Source organism: Drosophila santomea, chromosome 2R, assembly GCF_016746245.2.
Source record: "Drosophila santomea strain STO CAGO 1482 chromosome 2R, Prin_Dsan_1.1, whole genome shotgun sequence".
NCBI classification, from domain to species: domain Eukaryota; kingdom Metazoa; phylum Arthropoda; class Insecta; order Diptera; family Drosophilidae; genus Drosophila; species Drosophila santomea.
In genome coordinates this window covers 4464771-4482764 of record NC_053017.2, presented here as the reverse complement: position 1 = coordinate 4482764, position 17994 = coordinate 4464771, and the positions used below count along the sequence as shown (strand labels likewise).

The following is a 17994-nucleotide window of genomic DNA, read 5'->3' as shown; positions in this document are numbered from 1 at the left end:
AAGCACAGAGAAGCGACGCCACCAAGACGAAAGCTCTCCATCCGTAGTCAATTTTCCGGCACAACAGACGCAACATTTGCCAAAAGAGCAACACGCAAACTGCTTAGAGCGGAAAAATAAAGTTCAGTGAAACCAGTACTGGCTAAAAGTTTCAATGAAAATTTAAACAAGCCACTAATAAAACCGAATGCAATGCAATTAACGCCAAATGCTAAATGAAAATGTGAAAAGAAAAGCGCAGAAAGTGTGAGGTCGGAAGAGGAAAACTGTTTTAAGAGCAGAACTTTTGTGCAAGAAAACTATGTTCAATAAACTGTGAATAATCCCAGAATTAGCTTCCTGTGAAAAGTGGATTCGGTTCCATTCTATTGCTTAATGTTCACATTATAATATGCAAATTAATTTCAATTGGTTTGCACTCTGGACTCTGCTGCTGTTTCTGCTGTTGCGACTGTTGCGGCTGTTGCGGCTGTTGCTGCTGTTGCTACTGCTGTTTTGTTGCTCTTGGTCGCGGTAGTAATATAGTATTCGTCGTACTACTACTACTACTACTACTACTACTTCTGCCACTATCACTATTGCTAACTTCAATCCACGTCCTTCCGGTTTTCGTAAACACAAATTCGCCAACAGAGTTTTACCAGCACCAATGTCACTACACCAGTCCATTTTCATTTCCGTTTCCCCGGTTAAAAACTATGATAATTGTTTCCGAAGAATTTATAATCATACGAGAACGTAGCTTACAAAAAGGACGAGCTCATGGTAAGCTTTACGTGGAAAAGTAATTAAAAAGCAAGGGAAGCTTGTGCTTATGGCAGATAGGGTATCCGGAAACTATCTCGATGATGCCAATTACAAGTCGTTTGAGCTCACCGTTCGGTGGGAAATTTTTTATATAGTTCATCCAACTTGATTAAAACTTTAGTCTGGCACTTCATCATTGGGAAATGCCCGACATTTAACTTAATTGTCGATGCAGTTTCTCAAACAGATTGTGATTGATGCAATTAGCTGACCAGTTAAAGATGTATCACCCACTTTTTCAAACGACTGGACTGGGTTTGAGAATGGTACTGGGAGCGGTGGTGGGGAGTTCCGCAATAATGGGAAACCTCTGACAGACCAGACAGCCAGTAGTCCATGTGAGCCAGGACTGCGGCGGTAGTTGCACAATTTTGCACAAAAGCAAAAGTATAATCATGAATAATGAGCGTTTGTGAAAAGTTATAAATGCCCGGTGGCAAAGGCACAGGGAATTTAAATAAGATGGAAATTGTATTCATCGGGACGGCCAGGAAAAACTTTTAAAATTGATCGATTTTACAAAATTTGAATAATAAGATTTTCGGGTCGGATGTCAGTTGTGTACATAAGGCTCTACCAAAGTAAGATTTTATAATTGTATATTTTTAGTATAACTTCTCAACGTTCTTTAAAGTATATTGTAAAAATTAAAGGTCTTTTAATCATTTAGTCATGAATCTTCTGTTTTTGAGATACTTTGCATCAATCTTCGGTACACCTTTTTCAGAACTTAGCTAGGTCTTTTGTCAATCTTCGGTACACCTTTTTCAGAACTTAGCTAGGTCTTTTGTTGATATACTTGGCATCGCAGAAAAAGGTTCCCATACCATTTCCCACCAGGCAGCTCTGAGCGCGTTTCCTCTGCTTCTCGCCCGACTTTTCTTCCAGTCGGGCGATTTGACCACCCCTTGGACTCACAGTGTAGTGAGTCGGGAATCAGTCCGGTTGAGTTCGGTTTGGAAAGGGCCTGTGCTCAAGAATATATAAAAGTAACAAATCGCTTAAAAGCAAAGCACATTTAAACGTGTTTAAATTCAAGAAAATAATACACTCAGAAAACTGAAGAACAAATAATTTGAGAAAGAACGTTCTTAAAAATGTTATCTGCCGTACTTAAAATTTTTAAGACAACAGTACTTAGAATAAGTACTAGTTGTACTCCAATTTCACAATTTAAAAGCGAAATTATTGATACTCATGGAAAACAAAGGTTTATCTTTACTCATTTATGTATGTATATTCCTTGATCATTTTATGAGACCAATTTTAAAAGAATATACACAAAAAATATAAGAAGTTTAAGCCAAAATTTACGCGATCGAAAAATATCCAGCCACTCGACTACTTACACTTGTTAATATTAATTGCATTTCTGTGTTGTTGAAGAAACATATATGTTTTTTCGATAATTGCAACACGGCTCTCATTTAGTGTCAAAAAGTTCCTGGAGTAACAAGTACAAAGTGAATTAAGTGAAATAATTGAACAATAAAGTGAAAATGGTAAGTGAAAATGTAGACACATCAGATAGTGAGCTTACAACGGCATTAGAGGAAATGGGCACGGTGTGTGAGTTCCCTTTTCTACAGGGTAAGTACAAATCTTTAAATAATGTATGTATATACATACATAAATCGTCGCACTATGGGGCCACCGACCACTTTTTGTGGAATTAATTAATAACTCGAGAACCAAGCAACATATTTAAGTTCTGATTTTTGATTTATGTTCATGATATATAATATATTTAATGAAAAATGGGAGTGGTCCAGCCTTCAAACAAAAAAAAACCACACAGTTTTTTTTCAGTGTACAAAAAAAAAATTTTTGGATCTGAAAAATGTAAAAAAATATAATCTTAAAATAAACCAATAAAGTAAAAAATGGGGGTTGCTTAACATGTTTTTAAAAAATATCGAAATTTTACTTCTTGCTTCACAGCTTTTATTCTTAAAAATAGCATAAATATGTTTGTAAAACTAATGTTTCCCAAAAAACCTAAAATTTAAGGAATTAAAATTTTATTGTAATAAATATATTTATGTTTCTAACCTATTGTTCATCGTCGACCACGAATTAAAGCTTTAAAACAATTAAAAATCGCGTTATTTTTTGCATTACTCGTCGTCTCTGTTATCCATTTCTCGAACAATTTGCAGTTTTTCACTTTGAGGTTAGACCCTTAAAAGTTAAATTTTGGAGAAAGTATGCAAAAGTATGCATTTATATTAATATCATATACTAAGAATTGATTACTCTACAGCATATAATAGGTTTTAAAGCCGGAGAAATTAAAATACACTACAAAAGTTGTGTTTTATTAGGGTTAGAACTTACAGAAGATTATTGGGACACCACAGTTAATTTCAACAATATACGATCACAAACACATATTACAACCCACAAGGATTGGATTGCATGTTATAAGTAACACTTTTGATAATTGTTTTTGCACTTTTTGTCACGTCAAACTTGCAAGATTTTTCTGCGATTTACAAAAATTCGGTTATCGGTGTAGTAGCGCAAACGAAACAGCTGATTAAACAGCTGTTCACAGAACAGTGGCGCCCTCTTTTAAAATTTCAAGTACCTAACATGATAGATTGATGTTTTTTGAATACATTCCAATTTAAAAAAAAAATTATTTAACGACTTTTAAAGAATGGGTTTTTTTCACATAAGGTGGTCGTTGACCCTATAGTGCGTCGGTGGCCTGCGCACGTGTTTGCATGCACACATATGTATATGCGTATGCATGTATGTATGTATGTATGTGTATATAACTTTTGTGTTGCCAAATGTTACTTAATTTTCTAAATAAAATAAATCTATGAATTAATGTGTAATATTTACAGTTAAAAATCGACTTCTGAGAAATATGCCCAGAAAAAGAGCATGCATTGGTTTCAAAATAGGACGACCTGAAGCACAGTGTTTCCTTTTTACGATAGGAAGATTAAAAACCATCTCAGCAGTGAAGGTAATATAACTAATGCCAAAATTTATATTTACTTATTGTTATATTTGTCTTTCCTCGTTTTTTATAGATGCCCAGGACTTTTTATTTGTTATTTTGTTTGACAGTGCGTTTCGTTAAATATGTTTAGCTGTAAGAACTTTAAGAAAAGTGTAACAATTTAATTTTTAGGAAAAAAGTTATGTAAGTTTTTATGTATGTATATATGTACTATATATATAAGGAACAATAACGAAATTATTAAATTCGTGTAAATAAACAATAAATATGATTCGTTCTTAAAAAGTGTTTGCTCTGAAAATAAAAATATTCATACTTCAGTTTTAAATTGTACAACTTAAACCGTGCATTTGTAATGCACATATTAAAATTGGACGAGTTTGGTTCAAGTATTTTTAATATTTATTTTAAGTATTTCCCAAAACTTAAAGCAGTTCATTTATCGCTCTTAAATTAGTACTTTATCGTTCTTAATCCCATCAAATGTTATAAGGATTCTGTGGAAAAAGTTAAATTAGATTGGGAGTTTTTCTTGGACTCAATATTATTGGTGCTTGCCGCAGTTCTTCTCCCTGGGTTTATTTACGCCGTAATTTACCGTTTAGTTTTGTCAACTTAAATTGAAATTCATTTACTTTCTGGGTTTTCCGCAAACTGCATTCTCAATCACCGAATGCAAATCGCAGCGTGAATAACTTAGTCAAACTATTCATATTCACATGTACACACATATAGCCGCATAGATATTCGTATTTATAGAAGGTCGAAAAACGCGATGTGATTTGCATACAAATAAGTTAAATACCCGAATTTAGTCGCACAGACGACGCCTGGAATTTCAATAAGTTAAAAATCTGCAAACTAATCATAATCACCGCCTCCTCATCCAGCACTTGACAATTATGTAAAGCTTATCTCGCCGAAAACAAACAACAATCAAGAGAGAACGCTATAGTCGAGTTCTCCGACTATCTGATACCCGTTACTCAGCTAGTGGAAGTGCGAAGAAGAGTCTTCAACACTGAAAGTTTTTGGCGGTTTGTGGCCGTTGCAAAATGTGTTTTTGAAAATCGATAGAAATTTACAAGACTAATACAAAAATGAAAAAATATCAAAACATTTTTCAAAAGTGTGGGCGTCTCAGCTTTGGCGGTTTGTGGGCGTTAGAGTGGGCGTGGCAACATGATTCGACAGACTTGCACTGCTTCTACGTCTCTGGAGTCTGTATGCTTAATCTCAACTTTTTAGTATTTGTAGTTCCTGCGATCTCGACGTTCATACGGACAGACAGACGGATCCTGATCAAGAATATATGTACATACTTATGTATATATGTATATACTTTATATGGTCGGAAACGCTTCCTTCTGCCTGTAACATACTTTTCAACGAATCTAGTATACTCACTCATCATAAATTAATAACATATTTCCGAAACTCTGTCACATCATCCAAAAAAGTTTGCACTCATTCGGTATGAAAATGGCGTTCAACAAGTAGTAAGAATAGACTTTCGTATGCACCTTCAATGGATTCATAACTAACTATAAATTAAAACTATAAATTCTATGGTTCATTTCATTTTAAACGTACCTTATCGCTTAGTTATACACATACATGTATGTATATTTATACAAAAAATGGACAGAAACCGCATGTTTATTCTCAATGCTGACTGTATTTTGGAAATAATGAAATACGTAATTACTGATTGCCAGTTGAATGAGCGCTATGTTGAATTGGGTACTCTTGTCTACAGTGACTTAATAAACTTTGTTCTGACCCACGAGTTCTTCGTCGAATTGCTGGCGGATCATCACAATCCGGCATCTCAAGGCATCTCATCCTTTACAAGGATCTTGAGTGGGTACTAGCGTGCAGGACCATAAAGCTGCTTGTAGATCTTCGAGTGAATAGGCAATCGAACCACGGAGGATTTTTCTGAAGATCATTAAGTGAAGAAAGTCCGTTCGATCTTCAACTGTATTTTCAAGGTTTATACGTACATATTAAAAGAACAGGTAACTAGCGATCTTAAACTCTTAAAGGCCCCTAAACTTAAATTAATTGCATTTAAATTGTATTTTAAGGCATCTCATCGGGCAGCCCACACCACGAGACGTTAAAATTTGACTTCCCGCTTACTGCAGACGTAATCAAAATATGATTTTCGATGCTTTCGCGGCCAATTTAAGTACGATTGAAACATTGGATTTATCCGAATTAGAAAGCCCACGATTCGAAGATATTTCCAAAGTAACCGAAATTCAAACCATTCGGTCACTTCGATGCTGCGTATTAGATGTGACTGGTGTTCAGAAATGGGCAAATCTCAACAAATTAGAGATTTCGGAAATATTCCATTCTGGAACTTTTTACCAAACTTGCTAAGAAAAATACAATTAAATGTATAAGTACAGGAAAACTCACCATCGAAGAGGTTTTAAAGATAACCCAAATTAAGTCGATAAAAACTTTGGTGTGTCGTTTATGGAACAAGAATAACCTCAAATTCTTCGCAGAGCTAGCAAACTCAAGTATCGAAGAGTTAATTATTCTCGAATATAATAATTCAATATGGGTTACAATTTCTCTGTTGCCTATGATAAGGGAAAGTCACAAGACTTTGATATATGGCCCAAAAAACATAATTTTTTTAAAACGGTGGAAGTTACTAAAATAACAGGATTGAAAAAGTTTTGTGCTGGTTTTATTGAAGCGGAGTGTGCGCAAATATTAGATAGACAACCTCACCTAGAGGATTTAACTGTTGGCTTTACTAACACAACTAATTTCGAAAATCCTCTAAGGGTTCTAAACTCAAGTCACCATCGACTCTCAAAAAATTGGAGCTATGCAACTGGATTGGTGGCAGCGAATGTGTATGTTTGACTCAATTCTAAACATTGGAATCTTTAACATGTTCATTGCGTAATGAGACGGGCATATATCTTTTAGACAATATACAAAACCCTAAAGAATTACTATTCCACCGTATAAGCGCTTCCCTTCCTAATCTTTTCCGTACCTTTACCCAAAAAAGTGATTCCAAGTTGGAGAACCTTCAAGCTCCTGTCACATGTTCTAGTGAAATTCGGGAACTATCACAGATAAAGTCACTAAAAACGCTAAATATACGAAAAAACATGGGTGATTACGAAGTGGAATCTAAATCTGATAACGAGGATTTAGACGATTCGGATTCGTTTGTCTTTAATTTTGATTACGAGGATTCAGACGGTTCGGCTTATTTTGACTATGTATAGTTAACAACTAATTTTTAGAAAATAAACACACAAAATCTGATTAAAAAAAAAAACAGAGAGAACGCTATAGTCGAGTTCCCCGAATATCAGCTACCGCTTACTCAGCTGGTGAAAGTGCGGATGAAAGATGTCAACATTTTTCTGACGTTTCGATTAAAATTGGAAAAATCAATACAAAAGTATTTTTGTATCACACAACGTTGTAATTATAAATATATATATAACTTTTTTGCGAATGGTTGCCTTAATACCTCAAATAATGTTAGTATTCAGGTATGCTCCGGTAATCGTAAGTTTTTTTATCCAATAGTCCGTTCGACAATGTTTCTGGCTCGAGCATGCCTTAAGTTAAAAGTATGCTAATATGTTCCAATCTCCGCGCTCCTGTAGGGAGTTAAAACGAAGCTCTCAAGCGCGTATCCGGAGTCCGCCAAAACAAAGTGTCTATGATGGTGGATAAGAATTCTCTCGCGCTTGAGTGGTTCCATATGAAAGAATCATGGCATGACCCAGGGTGAGTGGCATTAATGGCGATGATTTCCATATTGTCGTTGCAAACCTTAGGAAATAAAAAGGTTTTTATGTACCTATAGCAGATGTAGACATAGTACATACCACCAAATGGTAATAACCCTTTCTATTAAAGAAAACAGGAATTGTTTACAGGCTTCTGAATTCGTACATGAGTTCCATCCAAACAGGCAACTATTCTTGGCAGTTGATATCTTGTAAAGAAGTTTACGGAAGATTTCTGCATTTGGAGGGATATAGCATTCCGACAGAGAAGCCTTTCAAAGAATCTTTCCAAATGTGCTGCGTCCAATGTTTATATGATGGTCCTTGGCCACTGATAGCTGATAGCAGCCAGTATCCAGGTACCACAACACAGAAGCCAATTGAATTGAGTTTGACAATTTAGTCACTTGCAAATGTGGCTTTACTTCCTTCAAAACCTTTTTGAACGTATGCTTGTCAATCCTATATGAATTAACAAAGCTGAAAAATAAAAAGTTACTCGCGGAATGTTCAATTATCTGTAAATGTGACTGTCCTTTTGTCAGATATATTAAAAACACATGTATTTTATCTTAGATGCCTAGACTTTCTCAAGCCCAGCAATTTCTGCTTCAAAACAAGCAATGGCAAATACAAAAGGCATTTTTTCACGTAGTTTTTTTGTGATTAAAGAAAAAAGTTGTTTGAACAGTAAGAAACGATGATAAACGAAACATTCCGATAGCAACAATTTTACGAAAATCAGAGCACCTAAAAACGAAATCGTACGATTTGGCCCAAATCGAATTCGAAAAAAACTTACGATTACCGAAGCATGCCTGTATATTTCTTAGCCCATATATATTACACAACCCACTTTTCTTGTGCTAAGGCTTACTTCGGCCACATCCAAAAGACTGTTTAAATAGCTCAAACCCGTCGATAGATTTCTCTGCCTTTCTAACGACGAAGTTCTTCTGCCAAGCGGTCAACTCTAGATGATTTTGATCGACTTTCAGCAGAAACTGACGGCGTAGTTCCTCGAACATGTTGTTAATTTCCACGAAGCTGGCTCTGAATGCGGAGGGTTCAATAAATCGCTCCTTGTAGAGCATGCTCGCAGCCAAATTCAAGTTGCGGCGCACATGGGATACACAATCCATGGATTCTCTGGCGTTCGTGAATTCATCAAATAGAAATCTTGCAAATCGGATCATTATGTAGGTGGCCACCACCCGGCCATCCTGTTTGTCTATTAGTTCCTTGAGGACAGAAAAGTACCCAAATTTACGCGCCAACACTTGGAGTTCTGGGGATGCACTGGCACCTATTAAAATCTCAAAGAATCGCTGCCAGTTGTGACCAAATTCTGTTTCTACGTCCCGAATATTGATATATGTATTTAATTTGTCGTTCGGATTGATCATCGTTTTATTCGACAATTCTAGATTCCGTATTTTTCGCGCCAGAGGAATGTTTTCACTGGAAGGGACCTTCATGATATAGAGAATGGATAGAATTTTAATAAAACTGTTTTGCGGTTCGAAAGTGAATATACTTAAATCTACCAGGTACTCGGTGGCATTTCGTGGGTTCCACACGACGCTCAAAAAACGTTATTTAGACCGTAGCAGTGCAGATAAGCTAGGCTCTCAAGCCATTTACATTTTTTATGGGGCCAAGAACTACTTACATGACCCCAGGGCCTTGTGAGTCCTTCGCCTGGGGAAACTAATATCTTTTAATATTTTGGCGCACTGTTTTTCTTTTATTTATATTTTTCCCCACTAGTCTCTTCCGGAGTGACCTGAATTATGGCGCGCTTGCGATTCCAAGTATTTGTTGCTTCCTTCACTGTTCTTAAAATTTGCCTTTTCTTTATTCACTTTTAGCGTGTTCCGAGTTTTGGCGCGCTCTCGCATCCCAATATTTGTTGTATCTTCCTTCCACTTATCGTAGAATTTTACCTTCTTCCTTTTCCACAATAGACTTCCCGAGAGTTAAAAAGTTTGGTGCGTTCAAGGATTACCTTTTCACACTCCCTAATTTTGGCGAACTCGCGATTCCCAGTGTTTGCTGAATTTTTCGTCCACTATTCGAGCACTTATGTTTCTATTTCTTATTCGGCTATTCTTTTTTGATGACGGGCAAATTTCGGCGGGCTCGCTATTCCAAGAAATTTTAGTTTCTTTCGCTTTTTCGAAAATTTGTCTTATTAATCTTTTATTGCACACTTGCAATGAATGATGCCTGATTGTGGAGTACTTTCTTACATACCGAGATTAAATGACTTATCCATTAGCGGTACATCCGAGCTTCCTTAAGGCTGTAGCCTTTTAAAAAATAAGCAGAAACTGCCTTGCGGCATGCTAGTTACAGAAATCAACTATATGTTATTAATTACATATCGTTATTAAGTTTGATGACTAGGTGTTGGCGCTTCAAGGAAGCTATCTCTTCTTGGAAACGAGTCCAAACGCTTGCACAACCTGCTCCTGAGATTGCTAATCGCCTAATTAGTTGGTTATATTGAAATTAATATTTTGAATAGCCGAACGATGCGAAATAGTGGTGGAACCGAAATAGTGGTGTGCAATATGCAAAAGAGTATAAATACATCGATATACTTCCGATAAATAAATATTTTTATTTTCATGTTTCTTATAAGCGCACTAACATTAGTGAATCATATATTATGCAGCTTAATTAAAACTGAGTGAAGCGAAGCAATGCGTGTTGGAGCTAAATCGAAATTAGATTCGGTCGAATCACTTAAGACCGTTATGAGTTGGGGCTGGAACCCTGCTAAGCTGAGCATCTGGTGGATGTGAACTCAGCTATCGCGGGCATGCTTATCAGCTGATTCCCAAGTGGCGATTTAGTGTGTTTGCGTTTACCCAACTTAAGAGTTAATGTCTCTTGTTTTTGTGTTTCTATTGTGGAATGCACAGTGTTCGAGACTTCTTGTGTTTTTTCCAATAGTTTGTCTATATTCGTAGATTGTGAGGATTCTAAACAAAAAATCGGTTTCCCTATTATTATCCCAAAGGTATTTATACTCACTAATCATAAATTTATAACATAATTCCGAAACTCTGCTTCATCATCCAAAAAAGTTTGCACTCATTCGGTATGAAAACGCCGTTCAACAAGTGGTAAGAATAGTCAAAGTAAAAAAAAGTTTTACAATTATAGACCATCATAATTAGTTAATCATAATTAGGTTCCTGAAATTCTATGTTTCATTTCAGTCCAAACCTACCTTATCGCTTAGTTATACATACATGTATGTATACTTATACAAAAAATGGACGAAAACGGCATGTTTATTCTCAATGCTGACTGTATTTTGGAAATAATGAAATACGTAATTACTGATTGCCAGTTGAATGAGCGCTATGTTGAAATGGGTACTCTTGTCTACAATGACTTAATAAACTTTGTTCTGGCCCACGACTTCTTCGTCGAATTGCTGGCGAATCATCACAAAATCCTTTACAAGGATCTTGAGTGGGCACTAGCGTGCAGGACCGTAAAGTTGCTTATAGATCTTCGAGTGAATAAGCAATCAAACAACGAAAGATTTTTCTGGAGATCTTTTCTGGAATCAGTCAGTGAACAAAGTCCGTTCGATCTTCAACTGTCTTTTCAAGGCTTATACGTACATATTAAAGTAACAGGTAAGTAGCGATCTTAAACTCTTAAAGGCCCCTAAACTTAAATTAATTGCATTTAAATTGTATTTTAAGGCATCTCATCGGGCAGCCCACACCACGAGACGTTAAATTTTGACTTCCCGCTTACTGCAGACGCATTGGGTGACATTTTTCGCTCCAACAAAAATCTAACCAAGTTGAGCTTTGAAAGCACTAAAGTGCATGGTAGTCTTTCTCATATCATACCCTATTGCGCCAATCTCGAAGAACTGAAAATCACTATGAACGCAGAAGACGTGGTATCCCAATATGAACCACTAGTAAACTTGCCCAATCTGAAAAACATTTTAGTTACTGGCTTACAAAGAAGCGAGTCGGAACCGCTGTTTTTTAGCAATTTAAGAAAATGGCACAGGCCACCGAGTCTTCCACCTTTGACACTAAAAATCGAAGAAAACCTAACCGACATTCATGGACCTGTAACGTTTGCCACTTTCAATTCATTACGATGTTTGCATGTGAACGAATCCCTCTCTTTTTATGATCCACCATATTCATTTTTTAAGGCCGAGTACGATTTATCTGCAATGGAGAACGACAGCATTTCAATAGAGGATTCTCTTGCCACCATTAGATTGGGTGAAGGTGTTGAGATCAAGTTTATCAGGTCTAAAGGTATACTGGAGTTAAAGTTACACAATTATTCAGACATTGGTGAAATGGGAGCTTTATCAAAACTGCCCAATTTTACTCGCTTGTTAGTAAAAAATAAGTCATACAATTTAGAATATCCCGATTCTTTCGCAAAATTCCTCAGATCAATGGCTCCAAACGGGTCATTTGCTTTAAAGTCATGCAGAATATTAAATGGACTATTAAATCGAAATGAGACTGAAGAGCTTGCGAAAATAACGTCACTTCGATTCCTCGAATGCCACTTACACGACGGGCCTGATATCAACTTCAGTCAAATGACAAACTTGCAACACATGAAACTGGATTTCAGACTAAATATTAATCACATTACTTCAAATATAATCCATAATTTGCTTAGCAACTGCCAAGTGCTAGCAACCATATTTAGCGAAGCTGTTAAAATTACCCTATGGAGAAAAGAAAAACGTTTAGAGATCCATTTGTGTAATTGTGAAAACACCGATTTTGCTATTCCCCTTGCCAAGCTTAAGGGTTTTAACACCCTCGTGATTTCAGGAAAACAGGAATTGGGTTATCTAAATATGATCTTCGATGCTTTCGCAGCCAATTTAAGTACGATCGAAGAATTGGATTTATTCTATCTGCAACCTTATAGTTCCGAATTAGAACGCCTACGGTTTGAAGATATTTCCAAAGTGACCGAAATTAAAACCATTAGGTCACTTCGATGCTGCGTATCAGATGTGACCGGTGTTCAGAAATTAGCAAATCTAAACAAATTAGAGAATTTGGAAATATACCATTCCGGAGGTGGCAATCTCATCGAATTTTTCAGAAAACTTCCTGAGAAAAATACAATTAAATGTATAAGTACTGGAAAACTCACCCACGAAGAGGTTTTAAAGATAACCCAAATGAGGTCGATTAAAACTTTGGTGTGTCGTTTATCAGACAAGGATGGTCTCGAATTCTTTGCGGAGCTAGCCAACTCCAGTGTCGAAGAATTAATTGTTTTGGAATATAATAACTCTATGCGGGATACACCCTCTCTGTTTTCTACGATAAGGGCAAAGCAACTTGGTCTTTTTGATATTTGGCACAAAACACTGAATTTTTTTGAAACGGTTGACGTTACTAAAATAACAGGACTAAAAAGGTTATGTGCTAGTTTTGTTGATTCGGAGTGTGCGCAAATATTAAATAGATTACCTCAACTAGAGGACCTTACTATTGGCTTTATTAAAACTCCTTTGGAAAATCCTCTAAGGGTTCTAGCACTCAAGTCACCATCGACTCTCAAAAAATTGAAGTTATGCAACTTTATTGGCGGCAGCGAATGTGAATGTTTGACTCATTTCAAAACAATGGAATCTTTAACATGTTCATTTCGTAATGAGACGGGCATAGATCATTTGGCCAATATGGAAAACCTTAAAGAATTATTTATACATCTTTCTGAAAATTCGCTTAGTAATCTTTTTCGTGCATTTGCCCAAAAATGTGATTCCAAGTTGGAGAAACTTCAAGCTCCTATCACATGTTCTAATGAGATTCGGGAAATATCACAGATTAAGTCACTAAGAACGCTAAATATTGATTTGACAAAAATGTGTGATAATTTATCAGACCTCAGTCGATTAAATAACCTAAAATCGTTGAGTATAGTCGTCGGTTATAGATGTAAATTAAATACCGATAGCTTTTTGCAAATTTTTCGATCTTGTCAAAAACTAGATCGGGTCGATTTGGGACTTTATTATGGGGTGGCTTTAAATTTAGTCAGCCAAGTAAACAATGTTCTGAAATCTATTAGAGATCCCGCAAATCAGAAGCCGCTACAACTAAGTATTTTTAGTGGATCGATTTACCCGAAAATCCATGTAAGTAATCCACGTTTAACAGAATTTTTTAAATTATTGTAAATGGTATTCTTGCAGGTGGATGATATTGATGAGTCGATCTTGAACGTCTCTTATTCGTACGAAAAAAACCATGAAGATTACGAAATAGAATTTAATCCTGATAACGAGGATTCGGACAACCCTTATACTTATATGTATTATAGTTAAAAACTAATTTAAGGAGCAATAAAACTAAAGTGAACGCTATAGTTAAGTTGCCCGACTATCAGATACCCGTTACTCAGCTAGTAAATTGAGATAAACAATATAAATATTATTTTTAAATACAGATTGTTGTGATTGTTTGATTGTTTTACAATACAATGCTTCAAATAATGTGAGTACTATAAAAAAATGTGTATTTCTCAGCCTATATACGGGGTATTCACCACAACCGACACTTCTCGTGCTGAGGCTTAATTCGGCTACATCCAAAAGCCTTGTCAAATGGCTCAAACCCGTCGATAGCTCTCTGTAAACGCACTTCATATTCCTCGTACTGATCCAACATATCGCTATTGCCGCAGAAGAACTGGGCGGCGTTTAGGAAGAATATCTGCTCCGGTGGCACATGGGTAAAGTCCAAACGGTTTCGATTCTTCGCCTTTTTAGAGTATGTAGAATAGGCGAGTTCCAGACCAGCAATATCCCCCATGCTTTCATCTATGTTCTTTCCATTGCGTGACAAGCAAGTGACTCCTTCTTCAAAACGTTGCGATCTAAATTGTTGATCGTTTCCGTCGGTGTCAACTGTAATGCCTTCAGTATCAAAGGCGCTTATCAAGTGATGTCCCAAAATATATCCCATCAGGCTGTATTTGAAAACATCTTCGCTATCCGGCTGGAAAAATGGTTCTTGCAGCAGCCCAAGTGGCACTATAATCACATTCGGGCGCAACATATAGTACGAGGTGGAGGCAATGGCACTGCTCGGCTCCAGTATGTGAAAATATCCTCCTCCTCTCAGTGCGCTTTCCTGGATTTGGGCCAACATCTTTTGGGTGCGAAACTGCAGCACCCTGAGGTGCTCTTGATGGAAATCTAGCTGACCAGTGGGAAATTTCAGGTCTTGGTAGTACTGGCTGACGAAGTTGCGGAGATCATTGGTTTTTGGCAAATTCCCCACGTTGATCTCAACTTTCTCTGCCTTTCTAACGACGAAGTTCTTCTGCCAAGCGGTCAACTCTAGATGATTTTGATCGACTTTCAGCAGAAACTGACGGCGTAGTTCCTCGAACATGTTGTTAATTTCCACGAAGCTGGCTCTGAATGCGGAGGGTTCAATAAATCGCTCCTTGTAGAGCATGCTCGCAGCCAAATTCAAGTTGCGGCGCACATGGGATACACAATCCATGGATTCTCTGGCGTTCGTGAATTCATCAAATAGAAATCTTGCAAATCGGATCATTATGTAGGTGGCCACCACCCGGGCATCCTGTTTGTCTATTAGTTCCTTGAGGACAGAAAAGTACCCAAATTTGCGCGCCAACACTTGGAGTTCTGGGGATGCGCTGGCACCTATTAAAATCTCAAAGAATCGCTGCCAGTTGTGACCGGATTCTCTCTCCAAGTCGCGAATATTGATATATGCATTCAATACGTCGTTCGGATTGATTATCGTTTTAACCGACAATTCTAGATTCCGTATTTTTCGCGCCAGAGGAATGATTTCACTGGAAGGGACCTTCATGATATAGAGAATGGATAGAATTTCAATAAAACTGTTCGGCAGTTGGGATTCATCTACAAATGTGGGAATATCTAATTCGACCAGGTACTCGCTCGCATTTCGTGGGTTTGGCACGATGTCAAGGTTAAAAAAAACGTTAGTTAGACCGTAGCGATGCAGATGAGCCAGGGTGTCAAGCCATTTAAATTCTTTCTGAGGCCAAGAACTACCATTCGCGATGAACTGGGGCCATGTGAGTCCTTCGCCTGGGAAAACTAGTTTCAGATACTGGCCCAAATCTCCCATATTTCGCGGTGCTCCACGGCAACTGAGGTAGTAACGAAGGATCTTGCCATCTACACTGGATGCCTTAAAGAGCGGCGATTGTGAACTTCGCTCTAGTTCGTCCATTAGTTTTACCAAGTTCTGGTTAACCTGGTGATCCAGCATTTGTATAATATCGAAAAAGGAGTCGTTGATGTGACGAATATTGTATTCCCCGCAGGCGTGATTGTAGTAATTTTCACAGGGACTGGCTTCCTTGTCCACATGATTAAGGATGCCATTTAGAAGTCTTGTATTGGAGCTGGCCGCCACAAGGGGCACAAACAAAATGCAGATAGTCCACATAATAGTTACGAGCGCACTGAACTTCAGGCCATCCAGTCGTCTTATAATAATACAAATCTCGACTCTTCAGGAGAAAGCTACATATGTATATGGTGAAGTTAAAGCTGATAATCCGAGGCTATGGAACAGTCCGTGGCGTCAAAGTCCAGAAATACTACTTATACTTAGGCCTTCGACCTCAGGCAGACGACTGACTGACAGCCAACTCGAGCCTGTAACTCAAACTCGTCGGAAATATAAATTAATCAAACTTCATTGCTCTGTATAAAGAAAATATAATCAATGAAGCAACCCTATTTCACAGCGAAGCCTTATATTGCCCAAAATCAAACTTCCCGCTCACAGTACCGACGGCTTCAAAAAGCTGCATGTTGTATAACTTATTCTTCACTGGCAATAGCTGGTTGCTATGACATGTGCAGACACAATATATGAATGATAGAGGCGTTACCTTTTTGTGGTCAAACTATGGGGGGAGATTTCCCGCCAGATTAAATATGCAATATATTCCTGCTGTTTGAATACAAATTTCAATTTGGTAAATTTGAAATAAAAAAAAATAGATATATATATATGTATGTATATCGGAGAGCAAAATATAAAAATATATTGTGAAATATTCCTTAAATAAATTTAATTTGCATTTCATAAACAGACTTTAAAAACTGCAGTTTTTTTTCTAAAATGAACTCGTATATCATTAAAATTATGTTGTAAAAAATCATTATAACTTTATTATAAATTTAAGAAGATATTTGGGGCTTCACTTGCCACAAATAAAAAAATTAACTGTATATATTTATATTTGTATTAAAATTAATTAAACAAAAAATGGATTTTTTATGATATCTTTGGATCCAAATGATTTAATAATAAAAATACATATATAAATTACAATACTTTTTGTGTTTAAATTCTTAAAGACCAAAATCAGTTTCTAAAAGCTCTTGGAACTCCGCATTTGCAATCAATTTAATATTAAATGGTTGCTCTCACCTAAAAGACAGTAGGAGAGGAATTCCACAAAAGAAAAGCCCCAAACGAAACCAACAAGAAAAATTCATACGTCATGTGCAAACACAATACATAAAGACGTATTCCATTCCCATATAGAAAGAAATATGTACATGGAACTCTCAAATGGAGAGAACGTAATGCGATTGGCTCGGCGACGGAATGGCAATCGTTATGAAAAAGAATCGCAGAAGGCGAAACGAAGACAAATAATAGAAAAATGACCGAGCTCTCAGAAATATTGTACATAAACATATAGAGGTGGCAAAGGTGCGATGCCTGAATTTATAAGCAATGCTATTTATAAGAACCCGAAAAACGAACGCCCCTCAGGCGAAAAAAAACCCCATGATCGCATTTTATGTAAGTGCAAGAAGGATGCCCTGCCATAGTGCTGCTCTCCTCCGAATCAACAACACAAAAAGAAATACAAATAAGCGGGACTCGAATGGAAACGAATGGGAAACGTAAACGGTTGACAACAAAAAATCAAAGCTTGGAACAGAAAGAGATAGGAACACTGCCCCGAAAAGTATAATTCGTCGAAAGTTTGTCATTTACTTTTAATTGAAATTAAAATGCTTTTTGTCAAAGACAGCTGCGCAAACTCCAAGTAAAGGCATTTTTTGTACTTTTCATATCTGGCAATGCATTTATTATAATTTACTTTGCAACAGAAAATGCCAAAACAATTGTCATTTGTTTATATAAGGCGTTGCCCATGGGAGCGAGCGAGAGCGCAAACAATACGACTGGCTATGCAAATATGCTGCTCTCTCGCTCGCTCATGTTTATTGGTTGCAGCCCACCTGAGCGTGCGACAAAGATGACGAGATAGTGTGAGAGAGAGGGCTCAGGCTGAAACGAAATGAAATTGAAATGAAAAACAGTTTTTTTTCCAATGGGCAAGAGAGAGAGCGGG

The 17994-nt window shown here is 36.9% G+C and overlaps 2 protein-coding genes, 2 long non-coding RNA genes and 1 pseudogene across 5 annotated transcripts; 3 read left to right on the top strand and 2 right to left on the bottom strand.

Annotated features, from left to right (window-relative positions):
• Positions 1 to 70: 70 nt before the first annotated feature.
• On the top strand, positions 71 to 7238 carry LOC120447244. The gene is made up of 3 exons (XR_005615924.1): positions 71 to 1388; positions 5575 to 5805; positions 5875 to 7238. It is a non-coding gene; the product is annotated as an uncharacterized LOC120447244 (long non-coding RNA).
• LOC120447246 lies at positions 1525 to 3893 on the top strand. Its single transcript, XR_005615926.1, has 3 exons — positions 1525 to 2397; positions 3663 to 3787; positions 3855 to 3893. It is a non-coding gene; the product is annotated as an uncharacterized LOC120447246 (long non-coding RNA).
• A 10-nt stretch (positions 7239 to 7248) lies between the features above and the next one.
• LOC120444795 lies at positions 7249 to 8972 on the bottom strand (annotated as a pseudogene).
• A 1450-nt stretch (positions 8973 to 10422) lies between these two features.
• Positions 10423 to 13999, top strand: LOC120447227. Of its 2 annotated transcripts, XM_039628751.2 has the most exons (5): positions 10423 to 10594; positions 10662 to 10700; positions 10797 to 11225; positions 11295 to 13738; positions 13796 to 13999. In XM_039628751.2, exons 3-5 carry the CDS (start codon positions 10853 to 10855, stop codon positions 13925 to 13927), a joined length of 2949 nt encoding a protein of 982 aa, XP_039484685.1. In that variant the 5' UTR covers positions 10423 to 10594; positions 10662 to 10700; positions 10797 to 10852; the 3' UTR covers positions 13928 to 13999. The 2 variants fall into 2 exon arrangements, with proteins under 2 accessions (XP_039484685.1, XP_039484686.1); XM_039628752.2 differs by lacking the exon at positions 10662 to 10700.
• A 145-nt stretch (positions 14000 to 14144) lies between these two features.
• On the bottom strand, positions 14145 to 16058 carry LOC120444794 (membrane metallo-endopeptidase-like 1). The gene is given in 3 exon segments (XM_039624743.1): positions 14145 to 14614; positions 14668 to 14740; positions 14742 to 16058. Coding segments are annotated over 3 exon segments (1860 nt in total).
• Between the last annotated feature and the right edge of the window lie 1936 nt (positions 16059 to 17994).

Bases quoted from the DNA above. Each gene is read 5' to 3' on its own strand.
- LOC120447227 (XM_039628752.2), top strand. From the start codon at position 10,853: ATGGACGAAAACGGCATGTTTATTCTCAATGCTGACTGTATTTTGGAA. The intron at 11,226-11,294 runs GTAAGTAGCGAT...TTGTATTTTAAG, and splicing joins CGTACATATTAAAGTAACAG to GCATCTCATCGGGCAGCCCA. The intron at 13,739-13,795 runs GTAAGTAATCCA...GTATTCTTGCAG, and splicing joins CGATTTACCCGAAAATCCAT to GTGGATGATATTGATGAGTC.